This window comes from Mobula birostris, unplaced genomic scaffold, assembly GCF_030028105.1.
Source record: "Mobula birostris isolate sMobBir1 unplaced genomic scaffold, sMobBir1.hap1 scaffold_1525, whole genome shotgun sequence".
NCBI lineage: Eukaryota > Metazoa > Chordata > Chondrichthyes > Myliobatiformes > Myliobatidae > Mobula > Mobula birostris.
This window is the reverse complement of record NW_027274566.1, coordinates 1-18,626: the sequence shown is the minus strand read 5'-3', so window position 1 is coordinate 18,626 and position 18,626 is coordinate 1. Positions and strand designations below refer to the sequence as shown.

The 18,626-nt window shown below is 45.0% G+C and overlaps 1 protein-coding gene across 1 annotated transcript in view; it reads left to right on the top strand.

Annotated features, from left to right (window-relative positions):
• LOC140192495 (serine/threonine-protein phosphatase 2A 65 kDa regulatory subunit A beta isoform-like) overlaps positions 1-18,133 on the top strand; it is a gene marked incomplete at its 3' end in the record, with an annotated part of 39,947 nt that extends 21,814 nt beyond the window's left edge. Inside the window, exons 5-12 of the mRNA XM_072250082.1 lie at positions 585-817; positions 2,585-2,732; positions 5,551-5,706; positions 8,987-9,101; positions 12,838-12,936; positions 13,789-13,904; positions 15,303-15,363; positions 18,002-18,133. Of these exons, the coding sequence (XP_072106183.1) occupies positions 585-817; positions 2,585-2,732; positions 5,551-5,706; positions 8,987-9,101; positions 12,838-12,936; positions 13,789-13,904; positions 15,303-15,363; positions 18,002-18,133 (1,060 nt within the window). The remainder of the gene's footprint in view (positions 1-584; positions 818-2,584; positions 2,733-5,550; positions 5,707-8,986; positions 9,102-12,837; positions 12,937-13,788; positions 13,905-15,302; positions 15,364-18,001) is intronic.
• Positions 18,134-18,626: the final 493 nt, after the last annotated feature.

The window sequence follows — 18,626 nt, the reverse complement described above, 5'->3', positions numbered from 1 at the left end:
TTGCCTTCCTCAGCCTGCAAGTTAACCTTTAGTGAATGCTGCACAAGGACTCCCAAGTCCCTTTGCACCTCAGATTCTTGAATTTTCTCCCAATTTAGAAAGTAGTTTACACTTTTATTTCTTCCTACAAAGTGGATGACCATGGGCTTACCTCAAACTTTGGCAAAATTATTATGACAGGCAGCTTCATGTTTATTTGCATATTAAAACCTCATAGGCTGAACAATTATTGGTACTTAATGTGAAGACGAAATAGTAATTGCTGATAATTAGGGACGTGTCAGTATAATTTCCATTTATTTAATATTAGTACAGTGTTTTCTGGGTTAGGAACCTTCAGAATTTCTGTGATTGAGAAAATATGTCCTTTGATTTATACAGTTTTTGATAGTTTGTGTTTTGTCCTCCAGCACGGCTGTATATTGTTCTGCCTTTAAATGTTTCTCTGTCTCATTTTCTTTATGAGAATTCTTAATTCTCAGCAATTTAAGAATTTATCTTAAAGATTGTTTCTAAATATTGTGTTTCTTAGAAGTAGAGTAAAACGAAGATGTGTTTCAGTTTAATTCTTTCCCACTAATCAGCCTCCCTTGGAGAACCTGGCAACGGTGGAAAAATCGGTAGTACGAGATAAAGCCATCGATTCACTGCGAGCCATCTCACACGAGCACTCTCCTGCAGACCTAGAAGTCCACTTTGTGCCACTGGTCAAGCGCCTGACTTGTGGTGACTGGTTCACGTCCAGGACTTCGGCATGCAGCCTTTTCAGTGTCTGCTACCCTCGGGTATCCAGCTCTGTAAAGACCGAGCTGCGTCAGTAAGTACTTTCCTCCCTTGGAATGCTGCAAATGAACATGATAGAAGTTAGCTAGGAATATTACTGTATTATTGTAGAAAATCTACATCCTGTAGTATCGCTCATGATGTACCGTGTCGTATGGTGTGGGCGATCGTGGGTCTTTCCGTGGACATGATTGTTCTTGGCGAAGTTTTCTACAGAAGTGGTTTGCCATCGCCTTCTTTCTGGGCAGCGTGTGTCTTTACAAGACGGGTGACCCCCAGCCCATTATCAATACGCTTCCGAGACTGTCTGCCTGGTGTCAGTGTCAGGAGTTGAGATCTGCACCTGCTGCTCATACAACCGTCCACCACCTGCTCCCACGGCTTCACGTAGTCCTGATCGGGGAGGCTAAGCGGGTGCTACACCTTGCCCTAGGGTGACCTGCAGGCTAGTGGAGGGAAGGAGTGCCTTACACCTCCTTTGGCAGGGACGTATTTCCTTCCTGCCACCCAATTTCAGTATAATTTGGTTTTATTGACGATAAGATGCTACCACCATGGTGGACAGGACCTTGTTTTAACTGAGTGGGTAGAAGTTTCTAGTTTAGAGAATAATCAGCCCCAAAATAGCACAGAAAGTGTGGCATTTTTGTTTTTAATGACATAAACTGAAGGTTTTTTGTGTGTTTTTAGTGAGGAAGGAGCAAAAGCCGAGGTGCATCATAGTCGAGTGGTGCTCATCGCTTACTCTCGGCTGTGGGGTTGAAGTGGCCTTGTCATTTACAAAGGCGTGCTCTTTTTGAGAGCCGTGTCTTGTCAAGCCTGTTGCTCTGCTTCAGGGCCATTTTGATTAATCTGGCGCGCAGAGGATTTCACTTGTTCGGAGGTGTTTGAGTTTTGTCGGAGGAGAAGGTTGCTTTGGTAACTGTGTGCCCCTGCAGTCCACAACCAATGGCTCTGTTCTGCTCCAAGTGCAGGAGTCCCACATCTGGGGTTCACTTCCAGCCGCTTTACTCCCTGAATTAAAATTTTTTGTGGTGTCATTTGTGTAAACTTTCAGATACAGTCAGTTGTTTCAGAAAAAGACAGGGCTGTATGGTGGGGAAATTCTGGGCAGCTTCTAGAGTAGGTTACGTGGTCAGCACAACATTGTGGGCTGAAGGGTCTGTAATGTGCAGTAAATTTCTATATTCTGTTGCTATCTTGAAGTATTTCTCAGGATAAAATCTGAATACCACAAATATTGGATTTTTGGGTGGTGTGGTGGAGATGCGTGTCTACCAAAGGAGGTGTAAGGCTTCCTCCTGCTGGTTTGCAGGCCACCCTTGGGCAAGGTGTAGCTCCTGCTTCGATACCATCAACCCCTCCCCACCGCCCCCGCCCCGATCAGGGTCAGGTGAAGCCATGGGATCAGGTGGTGGATGAGCAGCCGGTGCAGATCACAAGTCCTGGTTATGCGACCCCTGACGCCAGGTAGACAGTTTCTGAAGTGTATTGATAATGGGCTGGGGGTCACCCACCTTGTAAAGACACACACTGCCCAGAAGGCGGAAATGTCAAACCACTTCTCGAGAAAACTTTACGGAGAACAATCAGGGTCATGGAAAGACCGTGACCACCCATAGCATATGACACAGCACATAATGATGATGGGTTTAGCAAAATATTTTAGTAGCTTCTGATTTAGAAACATTAATTGCAAAAATGTCAATTTTTAGTGCTTGTATTTCTGCTTGCGAATTGTTAAGTTCTGCATCAATGGGCGACTACTCCTATGTGACCTTTAATTTTATTTTTTCTGCAGACTTTTCCACAGCTTGTGCTCAGATGACACGCCAGTGGTCCGCCAGGCAGCAGCATCAAAGTTGGGTGAATTTGCAAAGGTTGTGGAGCTGGAGTTTTTGAAAAGTGACATTATACCCCTCTTCACTTCCCTGGCTTCTGATGAGCAGGTATGTAGTTGTAGAGCAGATACTGGGGTGGCAGCGGGAAGTCGAATTGAAGTGGGTGGCCATTGGGATACCCTGGCTCTGTCAGCGGACCCAGAGAAGGTGCTCGATGAAGAACCGCCCCCTCCCCAACCCCATCTGTGTTGGTCCTCCGATGTCGAGGAGGCCACGGCAGGAGCTCCAGATACAGCGAATAGCCCCGAGAGGAAAGCACCGCTTCGCCTGCAAGAACTGTTTGCAGCCCTGAACGGAGGCAAATGGGCGAGTGTAGACCTTGTCTTGCTTTCGGGGAGAGCGGCGAGGATGAATGAGTGGCGTGGAACCCTGAAGGGTGGGGTGGGTGAAGGGGGGTGTGATTAGTGGCAGAGGCCTCTTGCAGATAGCGGAGGATTGAGATTAGTCTAGGAGTCTATTGTGGGTGGTGGGGGCTACAGACACTGATGCGCTGGAAAGGCTTGTGGGGTGGGAATGCAGGTGACGTGGATGAGGGAAGCGTGGATTATAGTGAAGAAAGGTGATCTTATTCCCCATGGCTTGTCATGATTTATCTTCCTGAAGCTGCTGCTGTCACCTTGGCTTTATGTCACATGTGTATCAATTGCTTGTACTGAGGAGCCTCTGTATCCCACACGTCATGGCAGTGTGTGAAATAACGGAGAGCACTTGGCTCATTCCGGTCACAGGCTGTCTGTCATTCCGCTCACTGGAGCAATTGCATGATTTCACACCTCCCCCCCAACATTACCGTTTGCATTTTACTGTATGGATGAGCTGGAAGTGGGAAAGATTAGTACGGATGGTGTGTCCGTGGCAAAGAACTGAGTTGCGTCTGGTTAATATGTCTACGTACTCAATATGCTACGCCTTGTTAATGCCACTTCCTGCTTGCAAAGTTTCTGTTGTCGTAGTCTGCACCATCTGTTCACCTTTGTAACCGGGGTTCACAACCCTCTTTTACGCCATCGACCCCCTGCCATCAACCGAGGGGCCCCAGGTTGGGAGCCCCTGCTTTATAAAGTTCCTTTGTCCACAGCAGATGGAAGCGGTGCCTGTCAATCTATCGACATGATTACACCATTCCAGTACTCCAGCTGGAGATGCTCCTCCAAGAAGGTGGTTATCTTGAGGCTTTTGCCTGAAGAGCGAACTGTTTAATCAGTGTGTGTCCTTTCATATTCCTCCAACCTAAAGTATCCCGGGCAAAAGGCTTGACGCAGTCCGCAGTATCCTCGTGTACTAAGGAGCCAGAGTCGTACAGAAATAGTACGCTGAAGGGGAGCTGGGATGGACACTTTGACCCTCACCTAGCTTCTGGTTAACGGTTGGACGTGTGCTCCTTGGTGTTGAGTAAGCTTCTCTTCTGGTTACTGTCCAGTGACTCCTGGAAATAAACCTTCACATCTGTAGCCAAGGAGATGTTCACACTTGCTTCAGGTTCAGACCCCACCAATGATGGCTAGCGCATCAAAACAAGGGTGTAATGTTCACATTTTATAAGGCTTCACTTGGAATATTGAAGGTAGTTTTGGGCCCCTTATCTAACAAAGGGTGTGCCAAGACAGGAGTGGGTACAAAGGAGGGTCACGAAACTGATTCCAGGATTGAAAGGCTTGTCGTACGAGGAGCGTTCGATGGCTCTGTGCCTGTACTCATTTGAATTCAGAAGAATGAGGGGGAGGGATCTCATTGCAACCTGTCAAATACTGAAAGGCCTCTAGAGTGGATATGGGGAGGATGTTTTCTATGGTGGGACAGCCTAAGACCAGAGGAAGCAATCTCAGAGCAGAGGTTTATCCAATTAGAATGGAGATGAGGAAGGATTTCCTTATCCAGAGAATCTGTGGAATTCATTGTCACAGAGGCAAAGTCATTGGGTATATTCAGGGCAGAGAGGTTGATAGATTCTTGATTAGTCAGGGCATGAGAAGTGACCTGGTTGAAGCATATAAGATGATGAGAGGTATTAATCGTGTGGATAGCCGGAGGCTTTTTCCCAGGGCTGAAATGGCTAACATGAGGGGGCATAGTTTTAAGGTGCTTGAAAGTAGGTATAAGGGAGACATCAGAGGTAAGTTTCTCACCTAGAGAGTGGTGGGTGTGTGGAATGCACTGACAACAAAGGTGGTAGAGGTGGATACAGTAGGGTTTTTTAAGAGACTCTTAGATAGGTACATGGAGCTTAGAAAAATAGAGGGCTATGCGGTAGGGAAATTCTAGGCAGTTTCTTGAGTAGGTTACTTGGTCTGCACAACTTTGGGGCCGGATGGCCTGTAAAGTGCTGTAGATTTCCATGTTTCGATGAAGGGATATGGGGAGAAGGCAGGAGATTGGGCTGAAGGTGAAATGGATCAACCATGATGAAATGACAGAGCAGACTCGATGGGCCAAATGGCCTAATTCAGCTCCTATATCCTACGGTGAAAAGTGACCACTTGGGTGATTAGCTTGGAGATTCACTGAGCAGAGAGTGGTGCTTCAAGAGCAGGAGAAAGAAAATTGATTCATCAATAAATTTTTGCTCTGTCATGACATTTGCTAATATACTAATCCAAGGAATGCTTCCATCAAAGGTTGCATGTTGATACACTCCAGTACTTGTATCCTGGGAAGATTCCAGCACACATTGCAAAGTAATGAAACCTGTTGCTACGTTCTAGGTGATCTGAACGGATATCATCTGGGAAACAATTGTTATATTGTCAGTATTTATTTTTATGATTTTTTTGATGAGATTAGTTCTTCCTAATGTTAACTTCAGTAAATTAATTTTGTTTTTTAATGAAGAACCAGCTCAATCCCGGTTTGAACATCTTTTTCACAGGATTCGGTGAGGCTGTTGGCAGTTGAGGCTTGTGTGAGCATAGCCCAGCTGCTGCCCCAGGAAGACCTGGAAGCGTTGGTGATGCTGACCCTCCGGCAGGCAATGGACGATAAATCCTGGCGTGTTCGCTATGTGGTGGCAGACAAATTTTCTGAAGTACGTGTTATTGCTAAAGCACAAAGTGCATCTCTTTGGTATGATGGTATGGTGCATTTATGTTTTAAAACTAGTCTTTAAGTTTTCTGTTCCAGTTGGAATCCCTTCTGATTCTGTCAAAAGTCATGAAAACACGATTAGTTCCTCTAATATAGTTTTAAAAAATCATTAAATCAAGCACCTGTGTATTTTTAATATAATTGACTGACATGCCAAAAGGTGCTGAGGTTTCTTTCCAGATTCATTTAATTAGCCTGTTTTTAAACATGGATCTGAAATAGAACAAAGTTGGTCTGAATTGAGCTCAGATCTTTTTCAGTGTATCTGAAGGATAATCCTGTGACAGGGGTTTAGAACAAACTTGTTGGCATAGTGCCAGGGATCTGGGGATTCAGCACGTGCACAGGTTGATGACACTGATATTTTTCACTTTTGACTGGAGGAAGTTAAGGGGAACTTCAGTTCTGTTTAAAAATGAGCCGAAAGGTTGAAAAGCCAGGACGATCCTCAGAGACTTTGACACTCAGGAACTTGAAATTACTCACCCTTTCCACAGTCCCCTTGATTAGGACTGACGTGTGTTCCCTTGACTTCCCCTTCCTGACGTCCACAATCAGTTCCTTGGTTTTACTGTCATTGTGGTAAATTTTGTGATGTAGTACATGAATTAATTAATTAAATTAAAATTTTGATGGACTGGACTTTGCTGGTTCCTTCCCACTGCTGACTTCACACAGACCGGGTATGGGGTAGGGAGGTTGTGATTCAACTTCACCTTCCTCTGGTCCACAATCAGTTCCTTGGTCTTACTGACAAAGTGCCAGATTGTTGCCACACCACTCAACCAGCTGATCTATCTCACTCCTCTTCGGCTCCTTGTCACCATCTGAAATTCTGCCAACAATAGTTGTGTCATCGGCAGATTTATAGCCCTGAAGAGCAGTCTTGGCCCGAAAGATCGACTGTTTATTTCATTTCCATAGATGCTGCCTGGCCCGCTGAGTTCCTCCAGTATTTTGTGCTGGGTTTCCAGCATCTGCAGAATCTCCTGTGTGTTTATGTTTTTTGAACCAGATGGTCTTTGTTCTCAGTATAAAACTTGTTGCCTCAGGCTTCCTCCTGGTGCTCCGGTTTCCTCGCACAGTCCAAAAGCATTCCGGTTAGTATGTTAAAGGGTCATTGTAGATTGTTGCACAAGTTGGTGGGTTACTGGCGGTGCAGTTTGAAGGGCCGGAACAGCTTGTTGCGTTCTGTGTCTCCAATTAAATCTATGCCCTTTAGTCTTAGGCTTTCCCAGCCTGGGAAAACACTCGGATCAACTGAAATCTCCGTGCTTTTCTCACCACAATGTAATACAAATCCTCAAAATAAAGGCACATTGCCTACACAGGTTAATTGCAAACATTAACGATCAGGTTAACATTATTTAACAATTAAGAAGCATTATTTAATGATTAAATAACATTATTTAGTTGTTTTTTTTGACCTGAGAAATTAGCTGATTACAATTGCTCACGTTGTTGTCTGTGTACCATACTTTCGGATTCAGAGCCATCAACGACAATATTTTCTCAACTTTGCCTTTCTTTAAAAATTTAAAATTCTGTCTCTTAAGGCCAGGAAATTCCGGTCCCACCCCAAAGCATTGAGATTAAATCTTTCTGTTCTGTATGAGTGTAAAATCTGTACTGAAGCAGCTGGTTTATCTGTGGATATACTATCAAGGATAGATCATTACAGCTGTTTTACCTGGGTAACACTAAAGATTGCTGCTTCTAAATGGACACCATTTATCTAACCATTCCCTTTTTCTCCCCACTCATTTATTTCTTTACCAGAGCATGAGGTATCCACTCATTGATAAACATCTGAACACAATGGCAACATTTCTCTGGGTTTCTTTCCTCTTACCCCATGGCTTCACGTGACCCTGATTGGGGGGGTGGGGTTGGCTAAGCAGGTGCTACACCTTGCCCAAGGGTGACCTGCAGGCTAGTGGAGGGAAGGAACGCCTTACACCTCTCTTGGTAAAGATGTATTTCCACTCCGCCACCCATGATAAAATTGAATAATTCAAAACGGTAAACCTGATCGAAAATTAAAGCAAATTACAGATGGACCAGTGTTCAAAAGCACACAGAAAACACAGCCATTTTGTCAGCTTAGGATTATTACCCTTGGAACAGGCAAAGACGTTATATTGTCTGTCTTTATACGATAACTAACCCGTGTTCAAAAATAAGCTCCATATAAGGTAACACACACAAAAATGCTGGAGGAACCCAGCAGGTCAGGCTGCAGCTATGGAAGTGAATAAACAGTTGACGTTTTGGGCCAAGACCCTTCAGCAGGACTGGAAAGGAAGGGGAAATATGCCAGAACAAGATAAAGGTTGCCAGAGCACTTGTGAAATTGGCACCAACCCATTATTGGAAAACAATTGCATTAGAACGGTACGGAGTTTATTGTATTTATAAAGTTCTGCTATCATTGCTAATGACAGACCATCACAAAATGCACTTTCTATGCTCAAGATCACATATAAACTAATCTTGCAATGAAGTCTGTAGCTAAGGTACAGTTCAGATTTTCAATTTTGAAGTTCATATTTTCAGAGTACATACATGTCACCACATACAACCCTGAGATTCATTTTCCTGTGGGCAGACTCGGCAATTTCTATAGAATAGTAACTGTAAACAGGATCAATAAAAGATAAAGTACAAATGCAAATATAAATAAATAGCAATAAATAACAAGAGTATGAAATAACAAGATAAAGAGTAATTAAAGTAAGATCATTGCTTGTGGGAACATCTCAATCGATTAAGTCTACTTATCCCCTGTAGTTCAAGGGCCTGATGGTTGAGGGGTAATAACTGTACTTGAACCCGGTGGTGAGAGTCCTGAAGCTTCTCTACCTTCTACCTGATGGTTGAGGGGTAGTAACTGTTCTTGAACCCGGTTGTGAGAGTCCTGAGGCTACTGCACCTTCTACCTGATGGTTGAGGGGTAGTAACTGTTCTTGTACCTGGTGGTGTGGGTCCTGAGGCTTCTGTACCTTCTACCTGATGGCTGAGGGGTAGTAACTGTTCTTGAACCTGGTGGTGAGGGTCCTGAGGCTCCTGCACCTTCTACCTGATGGCAGCAGCAAGACGAGCGTGGAAAAGAAAGATGGTGTTGTCTTTGTGATTCCTCTGTTCACGTGTTAATGCACAGATTGCTGCTATTGAAACCCGCTCTATCTTTGTTACTCATTTGGTTTCTCTTGCCTTTAAAGCTTCAGAAAACCGTGGGTCCTGAAATTGCGGAAAATGATCTGGTTCCTGCTTTCCAAAACCTGTTGAAAGATTGTGAGGCTGAAGTGCGAGCAGCTGGGGCCAACAAAGTTAAAGGTTGGTTGGGAACTCTCATTCTTGTCTTTTCCATCCGGTTTAAGATGTTGTTGCTGAAGCACAGTGACAACTTTCTGGCAGCAAAAACAACTATCAATTACTTCATTAATAGACTCTTGTTCTGGGCAATGACACTGCAATCTGTGCCTGTAAGTTTCCTAGTGGAGATGAGCCTTTGATCCAGCTGTACAACCTGGCATTTTGCAGTGCAGTCCTGAACATTATTTGCTTCCGTTTCTTGTCTGCTCAATTTGTCTTTTTTTCCTGCGCATTGTGTGATTGATGGTTTTCTGTTTTTAATGGGTTCTGTTGGGTTCCTTTGCTTTGTGGCTGCCTGTAAGGACACAAATGTCAAGGTTGTGTATAGTACACATGGTGGTTGCACATTTTGTCCGACGATGACAGGAAACCTGTGCGGGAGAGTTTTTAAAATGGAAAAGCCTTTGCACTGTGGCAGTTCCACTCTCTTGGCCTCAGAAGTCCGGGTCCAGTGGTATGAACAAGCGCCAGAAGAAACTGGGGTCTTCTTGTTTGCAGTGGATGACCAGGACGTTTTCTGTGTCTTTTCATGCCCCTCGTTCTCCACGGAGTGATGCAGAGCCACCTTCCTGGCCGTTGGGCTTTACTGTAGATCGCACCCGCCCAGTCCGCTGAGGCTGACTTTGCGTGCTAGGACTGGCTTGTCCCAATCTCACCGGAGTATGAGACTGCTGTCACGTGCAAATGGCTGCTTGCAGCCACAGGGGAGAGATGAGTGTCCGGTGGGGAGCGAAGGTGAGTGAGCTGCCCCGGAATGGACACGACAAGCCCCTTCACCAGAGGTGCGACCCCTTCCCTGGACACCCCTGAACTTTGAACTCCTGTGAAAGATGTAAACAAGGTTGAAAGAATGCAGAGAAAATTTATAAGGATGTTGCCTGGTCTGGAGGACCTGACTAAGAAGGAAAGATTGAATAGGTTAGGACTGTATTCTTCAGAATGCAGAAGATGAGAAGAGATTTGATGGAGGTACAATATTATGGGGGGGTATGGATGGGATAAATGCAAGCAGGTTTTTTCCACTGTGGTTGGGTTGGACTACAACCAGAGGTCATGGGTTAAGAGTGAAAGGTGACAAATTTAAGGGGAACATGAGGGGAAACTTCTTCACACAGAGGGTCATGAGAATGGAACGAGCTGCCAGCACAAGTGGTCCATGCAGTTTTGATTTCAATATTTAAGAGAAGTTTGGATAGGTACATGGATAGTACAGATATGGGGCGGGGGGGATGTTATGGTCCTGGTGCAGGCAGATGGGAGTAGACAGTTTGAATTGTTCAGAATGGACGAGAGGGGCCAAAGGGCCTTTTCTGCGCTGTGCTTTTCTATGACTCTATTTAATGTGGTACCACATATCCAGGTGACACTTCTCCAAGTGAGAACAGCATGCCAGCATGCCTCCCCTTTGGCATCCTGATCTGATCCCAGAACTGGATGACAGCAAATGGAAAGGAATTGTGTGCCACTTGACTTCATGTTTCGATGGTGGCTGCTCCTTACAAAGTGCACTTCATTGCTTGTGCAGAGTCTTGAAAGGTTGTGAGATTGTGAAAAAGAGTGAGTGGTGTTCTTTACGTTTGTACCACTGACTGCCTAACCTGAGGCCCTCCGTTGGTCAGGGTCCACCATGGATGTTACGTGCAGCTGTCTACGTGATACGTAAGCCAGGGCAGTATGATATGGAGAGTAAGCTGTTGCCCATGTAGCAGGCTCCCCCTCTCCACGCATCTGATGAATCCAAAGAATTGGCAGAGACCGATACAGTTTGGTACCAGTGGCGTCGCAGGGGTTGACAGCGTTGAACTCAACGTAGGACTGCCTCGAAGAATCCGGCTCTGGATTTTTCCCTCTGGGTTTACTCCTGTGAGTGGGTATAGCCGCAAGGCATTGGAGGTTTGAGATCAGAGTCTTCCTTTTCCTAGATGAGCTGCTAACCATGAGCCCCATCTGACCGAAGTGACCAGTTTTGAAGTGTCAGTGACCTGCCTTCTGCTGTCAGTAAGCCACATGCAAAGGCCAGGAGCTGGACTTGGTGTGAGAGGCTGTTTGAGGTGCATGCCATTAGGAGCATTTAGTCTGTGGTGGGTGCTTGTCCCCATTACTGCCCCTGGCCATGACAACCTTAAGGAATCATTGACTGCCTAATAAGCTGCATCTTTTCTCGTGTACGTGTCACTTGATCGGATCTTTCATCAAAGAAACTGGGGTGGATGTTGGGCCACACAGCCACACCACTGTCCACCGATTGTGTCTGCAGAAGCACATCATCACATAGAGAGATAAACTGGAACTAGAAACTAGAGCACATCATAAACCTGAATGAGTCGAAATCTACTTCGATTAAAGCATGCTCAGGTACCATCGGCCGACAGCATCGGGGGAGAGAGGGAGATTCACTTGAGTGTGAGGCCCTTCCTTTGGGAACAGCCAGTGAGAGGCTGCCACAAGCTGGCGCCTTCTCCAGCACAGCCAGCGAGAGGCAGATAGACGGCACTGCATACTCGCTGGCCCTGCGCGCCTGACTTGATTTCAATCTTCTTCAGCGCTTTAATCGGCGAGAGGTGGAGGCAACCGTGGGCTTATGAAGCACTTGGAAACAGCAAAGTGCCCGATCAGCCCAAAATCGAGTCACCAGATTGGAGAGGACAGCCTCTGAAGTAAAACGAAGATGCGAAAGGGATTGCTTCATGAACCGTCCTTGGTAGTGTAATGTGGATTCCCTACTTTCAAGTAAGCAAGCTAGTAGACAAAGGTAGAAATATTGTGAGTTTGCTTCCCAGATGGACCCACTTCATCCACAAAATCTGGCTCCAATCATGCGTTTTGAAAAGGAATGCATGAGTTATATTTAGCCTTTCAGATTGTGGTAGTTTAGTCATGGATTCTGTCTTCATGCAAAGGGGAGCTGGCCGGGATAAGTATCGCAACATTAGTCGTCTTGGCCTGCCCAGTTTCCATAAATCAGATGTTTCAAGTGAATTGTGATGTGCCTGCCAAAGTTCTTTGCCAGTCATCTTCAGTAGCTGGTACATTAATGCCAACTCATTGAGTTAATTTGCACCAGAACAACTTGGCCGACACCATAGAGGAGGAGTGGGCCAATTTGATACCTCTGAATATCTATTTAGTAAGATTACAGTGCAGAATAGGTACACTGAGCCACACTGCCCAGCTATCCCCCAATTCAATCCTGACCTAATCACGGGACGATTTACCAGTTAATGACCAGTTAACTTATGAAATGTGCACTCGAAGGAAACCCATACCGTCACAGGGAGACCGTACAGATGTGCCAGAATTGAACCTGTGCTGTCTGACTCTTGATGTTTACACTGTATGTGCTGGCCTTGCTTTTCTTGTGCGACTTAAATTGTGCTTCAGAACGTATGTTTTCTCTTGCCACTATCTTCTGAGAAGATACAAATGTTAAGGCAGATGCTTTTCAGCAATTGCTTAATCTGTTAAACTTTATTGATTTATCATTGTGGTGAGAGTGTGGAACGAGCTGCCAGCGCAAGTGGTGCGTGCAAGCTCGATTTCAACGTTTAAGAGAAGTTTGGATGGGTAGTGGTATTGAGGGCTATGGTCCAGATGCAGGTTGATGGGAGTAGGCAATTTAAATGGATCGGCACAGAATACATGGGCCATTGTTTTGTTTGAGAATAACTCTCTTAACATGCAGTACTCTATCTTGCAGATTTCTGTGAAAACTTGCCAGTAGATTGCAGGGAGACTGTCACAATAAGTCACATCTTGCAGTATGTTAAGGTAATATGCCTTCTCAAATTCTTGGCTAGTTATACAGTCTATCTAAAATTAATGTAGCAACTCATCTCATTCACTTCAGGAAAAAGTCCCTCAGTATTTTGGGTGGGCCTGAAACGAGGATTCAGGCACCATTTATCAGTGTGAACTGCTTGTAACTGGAAAAGCTCAGTGTCCAAGCATGAGTCACATCTTGCCCCCTCTCCCGTCCCATCCCCCTCTCCCGTCCCATCCCCCTCTCCCCCTCTCCCAAAGGGCTGAGTTCTGCCGAAGGGTTTTGGACAGAAATGTCGACTGTCCTTTTCTCCATAGGTGCTGCCTGGCCTGCTGAGTTCCTCCAGCATCTTGTGTGTGTTGCTGGTTTTTTAACATGGTGTTGGCTGCCTGGAGTGATGGTGGAGGCAGATATATCGGGGACTTTTAATGACGTTTAGATAAGCACACGAATGTGAGGAAAGCAGAAGAATATGGACATCGTGTAGATTAGATTGCCCACTTGATTAGGAATTTAAGTATAACATTGTGGGTTATAGGGCCGGTTCTGTTCCATGATTTATATAAACTAGAATATCAAACTGTAGAAGAAATTATTTAAGAATGATCCGTGACTGACCAGGTGGATCATAAAAACGTGGAGCAGGATGGCAACATGACTGAGATATCTAATGACAAACAAGAGAAAATCTGCAGATGCTGGAAATCCGAACAAGACACACAAAATGCTGGAGGGACTCAGCAGGCCAGGCAGCTTCTATGGGGAACAGTACAGTCGACGTTTCTGTAGGTGCTGCCTGGGCTGCTGAGTTCCTCCAGCATTTTGTGCGTGTTGACTGAGATATCTGTCTAGGTTTTCATTTAATCATTTTATGTGTTTCTTTTCCAGGAATTCACCAGTTATCACAGTCTCTCCTGCCAGCCATTGTAGAATTAGCAGAAGATGCCAAATGGAGAGTGCGCCTTGCGATAATCGAGTACATGCCTCTGCTTGCAGGGCTGCTGGTGGGTGGTTTATTCTAAAATGTTTTTATAGTCTATTAGCAATGCTTCCATATGGATGATTTGCAGAATGGAAATGACTGCCTATATCAAATTGATACTTTAGTTTAAAGACGGAAATAACTTTGAACATCTTCTTTCCTTTTGCACCAGAAGCAAATGTGCGATAGTAGCAATTATACTTGTAGCCCAGTGACATGGGTAGTCTTAATTTAGACTTGGGGCTCCCAACCTTTTTTTTAATTGACCATTAACCAAGCAGGGGTGGAAACCCCTGGTTTAGACCATCAGGTTTAGACCCCTGTTTAAGGACTGCGGACTTTGTCAGACTTAGGGATTTTATATTCTGTTTTTATATTGCCTGTTTCTTTTCATTTTGTTGTGCGAGGGGAGGGTGTTTGGGGGTAAAATGTTCTGTTGGTTTTTGTGCGGGGGGTGGGCTGGGGTTGTTGCTGTTCCATTTTCTGTGTGGAGGGAGGGGTGGTTTTGGGGGGGGGCTGATGATCAGGATGCTATTCAATGACTTTCATGTTTTTTCTTTGTTTCATGGCTATCTGGGGAAGACAAATCTCAGAGTTGTACATGATAATAAGTGAGCCTTTGGCCTGCACATCAAACAGATCCAAACAGAAAGGGCAATAAACTCCATACAATCAGATGAGGGGGTGACAACGGTTGTCGCAGAGGAAATAAACAATATCTTTTTGAGATTTTACCAAAATCTGTACAGCTCAGAATATTCAGATTCAGCTCCACAAATACAAAAGGAATTTCTCGACTTGTTAGAATTTATGCCCCTGGATGAAACGTCCTTGACCTCGCTGGAGTTTAACTCAGAGGCTAACGAATTGTCTGCAGCTATAACTAACATGAAGGGAGGGAAAACTCCTGGGCCCAATGGAAATTCCGATTGAAATATATAAAATCTTTAAGACTAAACTAATACCACCTCTGCCTGATATGTATCAGGAGTTATTTGACACTGGATCCCTTGCCCCCTCTCTTAATATGGCAGCAATTACGCTACTGTTAAAACCTGGAAAACCACCATCCCTTTGTGGATCTTATAGGTCAATCTCACTTCTGAACAATGATCTCAAAATTCTCTGTAAGGTATTAGCTAGGAGGCTGGAGCCACTGTTGCCAAAAATGGTCCACCCTGACCAAAATGGATTTGTAAGGGAAGGCAGGGCTTCCACAACATTCGAAGAGTGCTTAATATACTTCATGAAAAATCTGGAAGCTTTGGCACACCATTGGCTCAAAGGAGTTAGCAAACTGTACTGGTAAGGAGCGAAAGATGAAGACGGCTAGAATGCAAATGTGGCAAGTTGGCATGTTCTACTAGAAATTCGAGGGGTTATTTTATCAACATTCTTTTTATTGTCAAAACCTGTTTAGGGAGTGGAGTTTTTTGATGAGAAGTTGAACTCCTTGTGCATGACGTGGCTGGTGGATCACGGTGAGTATAGCCTTGATGAATCATTACTTCTGTTGAACGAAAGTCCTTCAAAGTTGTCAAAGTCATCTTCCTGGTGCTTCCATGATGCTGAGTGACCCTACCAGGTGCCTAACCAAAAATCCTTCATCGTGCTTTGTCACATCCTCAAAGGATTGGGTCAGGCTCAAGACACGACATGCCCCTCACAAAGCCATGCTGACTCTCCCGAACCAGACTATGCTTCTTGTAAATCCTGTCTGTAAGAATCTTCTCCTGTAATTTGCCCACCGGTGAAGTAAAACTGACTGGTCCATAATTCCCAGGGTCATCCCTACTCTCTTTCCTGAACAAGGAAATAACATTTGCCAACTTCCAATCATCTGGTACTTCCTCCGGTGAGGACTGGCCAGTGAGGATGCCCAGATCGTCACTAAAGGTGCAGCAATCTCTTCCCTTGCTTCCCGTAGTAACCCTGGGGTATATCACATCTGGCACCCGGGGACTTATCTATCCTAGGGCTTTTCAAAATTCCAGAACATCCTCTTTCTCAATGTTAACATGTTGTAGCATATCACTGCCCTCGCAAGCATCAAGGTCCCTCACACTGGTGATTACTAAAGAAAAGTATTCATTGCGGATCTCCCCCAAAGTCCTCCACTCCAAACATTTTGCCTCTTTTAGCTCTGGCCGGCCCAGACTCTCACTCTGGCCATCCTCCTGTTTTTCAAGTATGTTTTCCTGAATCCAACTCACCAAGTCCTTCTCGTGGCCCCTCCTAGTTCTCCGAAGTCCATTCTTCACTCCCTCCCTGGCCACATTGTAACCTTCTGGAGCCCAGGCTGATCTTTGCATCCTATGCTTCTAGACTAGCTGTTGCGCATCTCTTGTCAAGCATGGCTCCTTCATCCTTCTGTTCTTTCCCTGTCTCAGTGGGACAAAACTCTGCAGAGCTCCATCCAAGTGAAGCCCAAAACGACTTCCACATTTCAATTGTGTGTTTCTGAGTGCATTCATCCCAGTTTGTACTCCCAGGTTCCTGCCCAATGTCCAATACCATCATAGTTCAAACACCGGCGCCCCCCTCCCCCCCAGTTATTACTGCTGCAAGCAATCTTGTCGTACTCTTGTACACATGGCAACAAGAAACAGACTTGACTTTGACCGATACGTTTAATTATTCCAGAATAGCATGGAACAGGCCCAACGAGACACACCGCCCAGCAACCAGCTGATTTAACCCTTGCCTCATCACAGGACAGTTTACAATGACCAATGAGACTACTAAGCGGGACGTCTCCAGACTCTGTGGGGTGTTGGGGGGGGAATCTGAGCACCCGGGGTAGACACACGATCCACTACGGTTCCTTGCCTCTTATTCCAAAAGCAGCGGAGCTGCAAATCTGAAATAGTAACTGAAAATTCTGGAGACACTCAACAGAGCAGGCCAATGAATGGGCAGAAAGTCACAGATACAGCTGTGCATCTCCCAACGTGATCTCATGCCAGCTCATCCACACCTTTTTTTCTGCCCCCTCTGTGTACAAGTTCTTAATCCTGCCTACGTTTCCAGAAGCCGCCTGTTCCATCTGCAGTGCCTCCCTGGTTTTCTTCTTGCCTGGTGGTCGAAGCTATGCTGTACTCAAGCCGGCTTTGCTCAAGGCAACATCACTCAGGTCCTGTGTGTTTTGTAAATGATAGTTCTCTTCGTTCTCTTGGTGTAAGCGAGTTGTGGTATTTAATTGATGCCAGAAGCCTCTCCTAAGACTTGGGCCACTCAGGTGTACTCTGTGTGTCACCCACCGTACTATCTCTCAGCCATTTAAATGGGAGCTTTCAAGCTGAGCTTCTGTACTGTTGTCAGTCAAGATGTAGTTTATACTTGCAACTGTTTGCAAGTGATATTCACATCCTTATCATTTTTATAAATGAATGGCAGATGAGGATTTTTTCCCTGTGCAAGTAATTTCCCAAAAATGGCAGGGCTGATTTTTCTTTAAAGTAAAGTGCATTTTGATTAAAGGCCAATAAAATTAACAACAAATTTGATTTGGACTGTTTTCCTTTTAGTGTAGGTCCCTTTTACCCTGGAATCTGAATATTGCAGTTAGGGCTTGAACAATGACTAATTATTCAATTACAATAATTAGTAATAAATAATGGTAACCTATTCGAAGTATTTTTTAAGTATCTAATGGGGCGACACAGTGGCGTCTGGTTAGCGCAACACTTTGCAATTGGGTTTGATTCCCACTGCCACCTGTGAGAAGTTTATAAGTTCCCCGCGTGACCGCGTGGGTTTCGTCTGGGTGCTCCTGCTTCCTCCCAGAGACCTACTGGTTGATAGGTTAACTGGACATTGTAAATTGTCCTGTAATTAGGCTAGGGATAATCGGGGGGTGGCTCGCAGGGCAAGAAGGGCCTGTTCCACACTGTATCTCAATAAAAAATCAATGATAAATAAGTATATTAAAATGCTACTTTCCAAGTGCATAATTTCCTCCACTGTGTGTAACTTGGTATGGAACAGGTTGACACTTTGAAGAAGGTGGTACGAGCATTTCATTTTGGAACTTTGTATTTTATCAGCAAGGTACATATTTGAAAATCAAGTAGTAACGGCGATCAGATCATTTCTTGACCTGTGAATGCTGTCTTGCAGTGTACGCCATTCGCGAGGCCGCGACCAACAACTTGACCAAGTTGGTGGAGAAGTTTGGCAAAGACTGGGCAGAATCCACCATTGTGCCGAAAGTACTTGCCATGGCCAGTGACCCCAAGTATCATCTAAGGCGTATGTGACTTTGGTCCCGCAAAATCCGTGAGGTTGGGATGTCTCGCCTACCCAAACCCCGGTTTGTGTGAATGTTGTGTGATTTACTGCCCCTGGCAATCGCCTGTCAGCAGAAAATAACAGATTGTTCACTACATAGAATTATTCAGGAGTATATTTAAGAATGTTAACTTAAGCAAACAGTTATTAAAGGAAAGAAAGAGAAAAAAACAAAAAGGGCCCATTCTACTTAAAAAGTCACGTATACAGTGGAGCTGAAATCTTGAACTTCTCTGTAAATCGCGTGCTGGACCTTCCCTCCATCTGTGTGAAAGCACACAGCACCTTCCGAAGGTCACTGGAAATCCATCTTGAACAAAGAGGCTTTCCCACGGGATTATTGGTCCTTCCTCCTCGAAGCCATTCATCTGCACAAAGCACCCTCATCGTCCACTATCTTTTCTCCTGTCTTCTCCCAGCTCCCGCCAAACAAAGACCTCTCTGCCCAGCATTC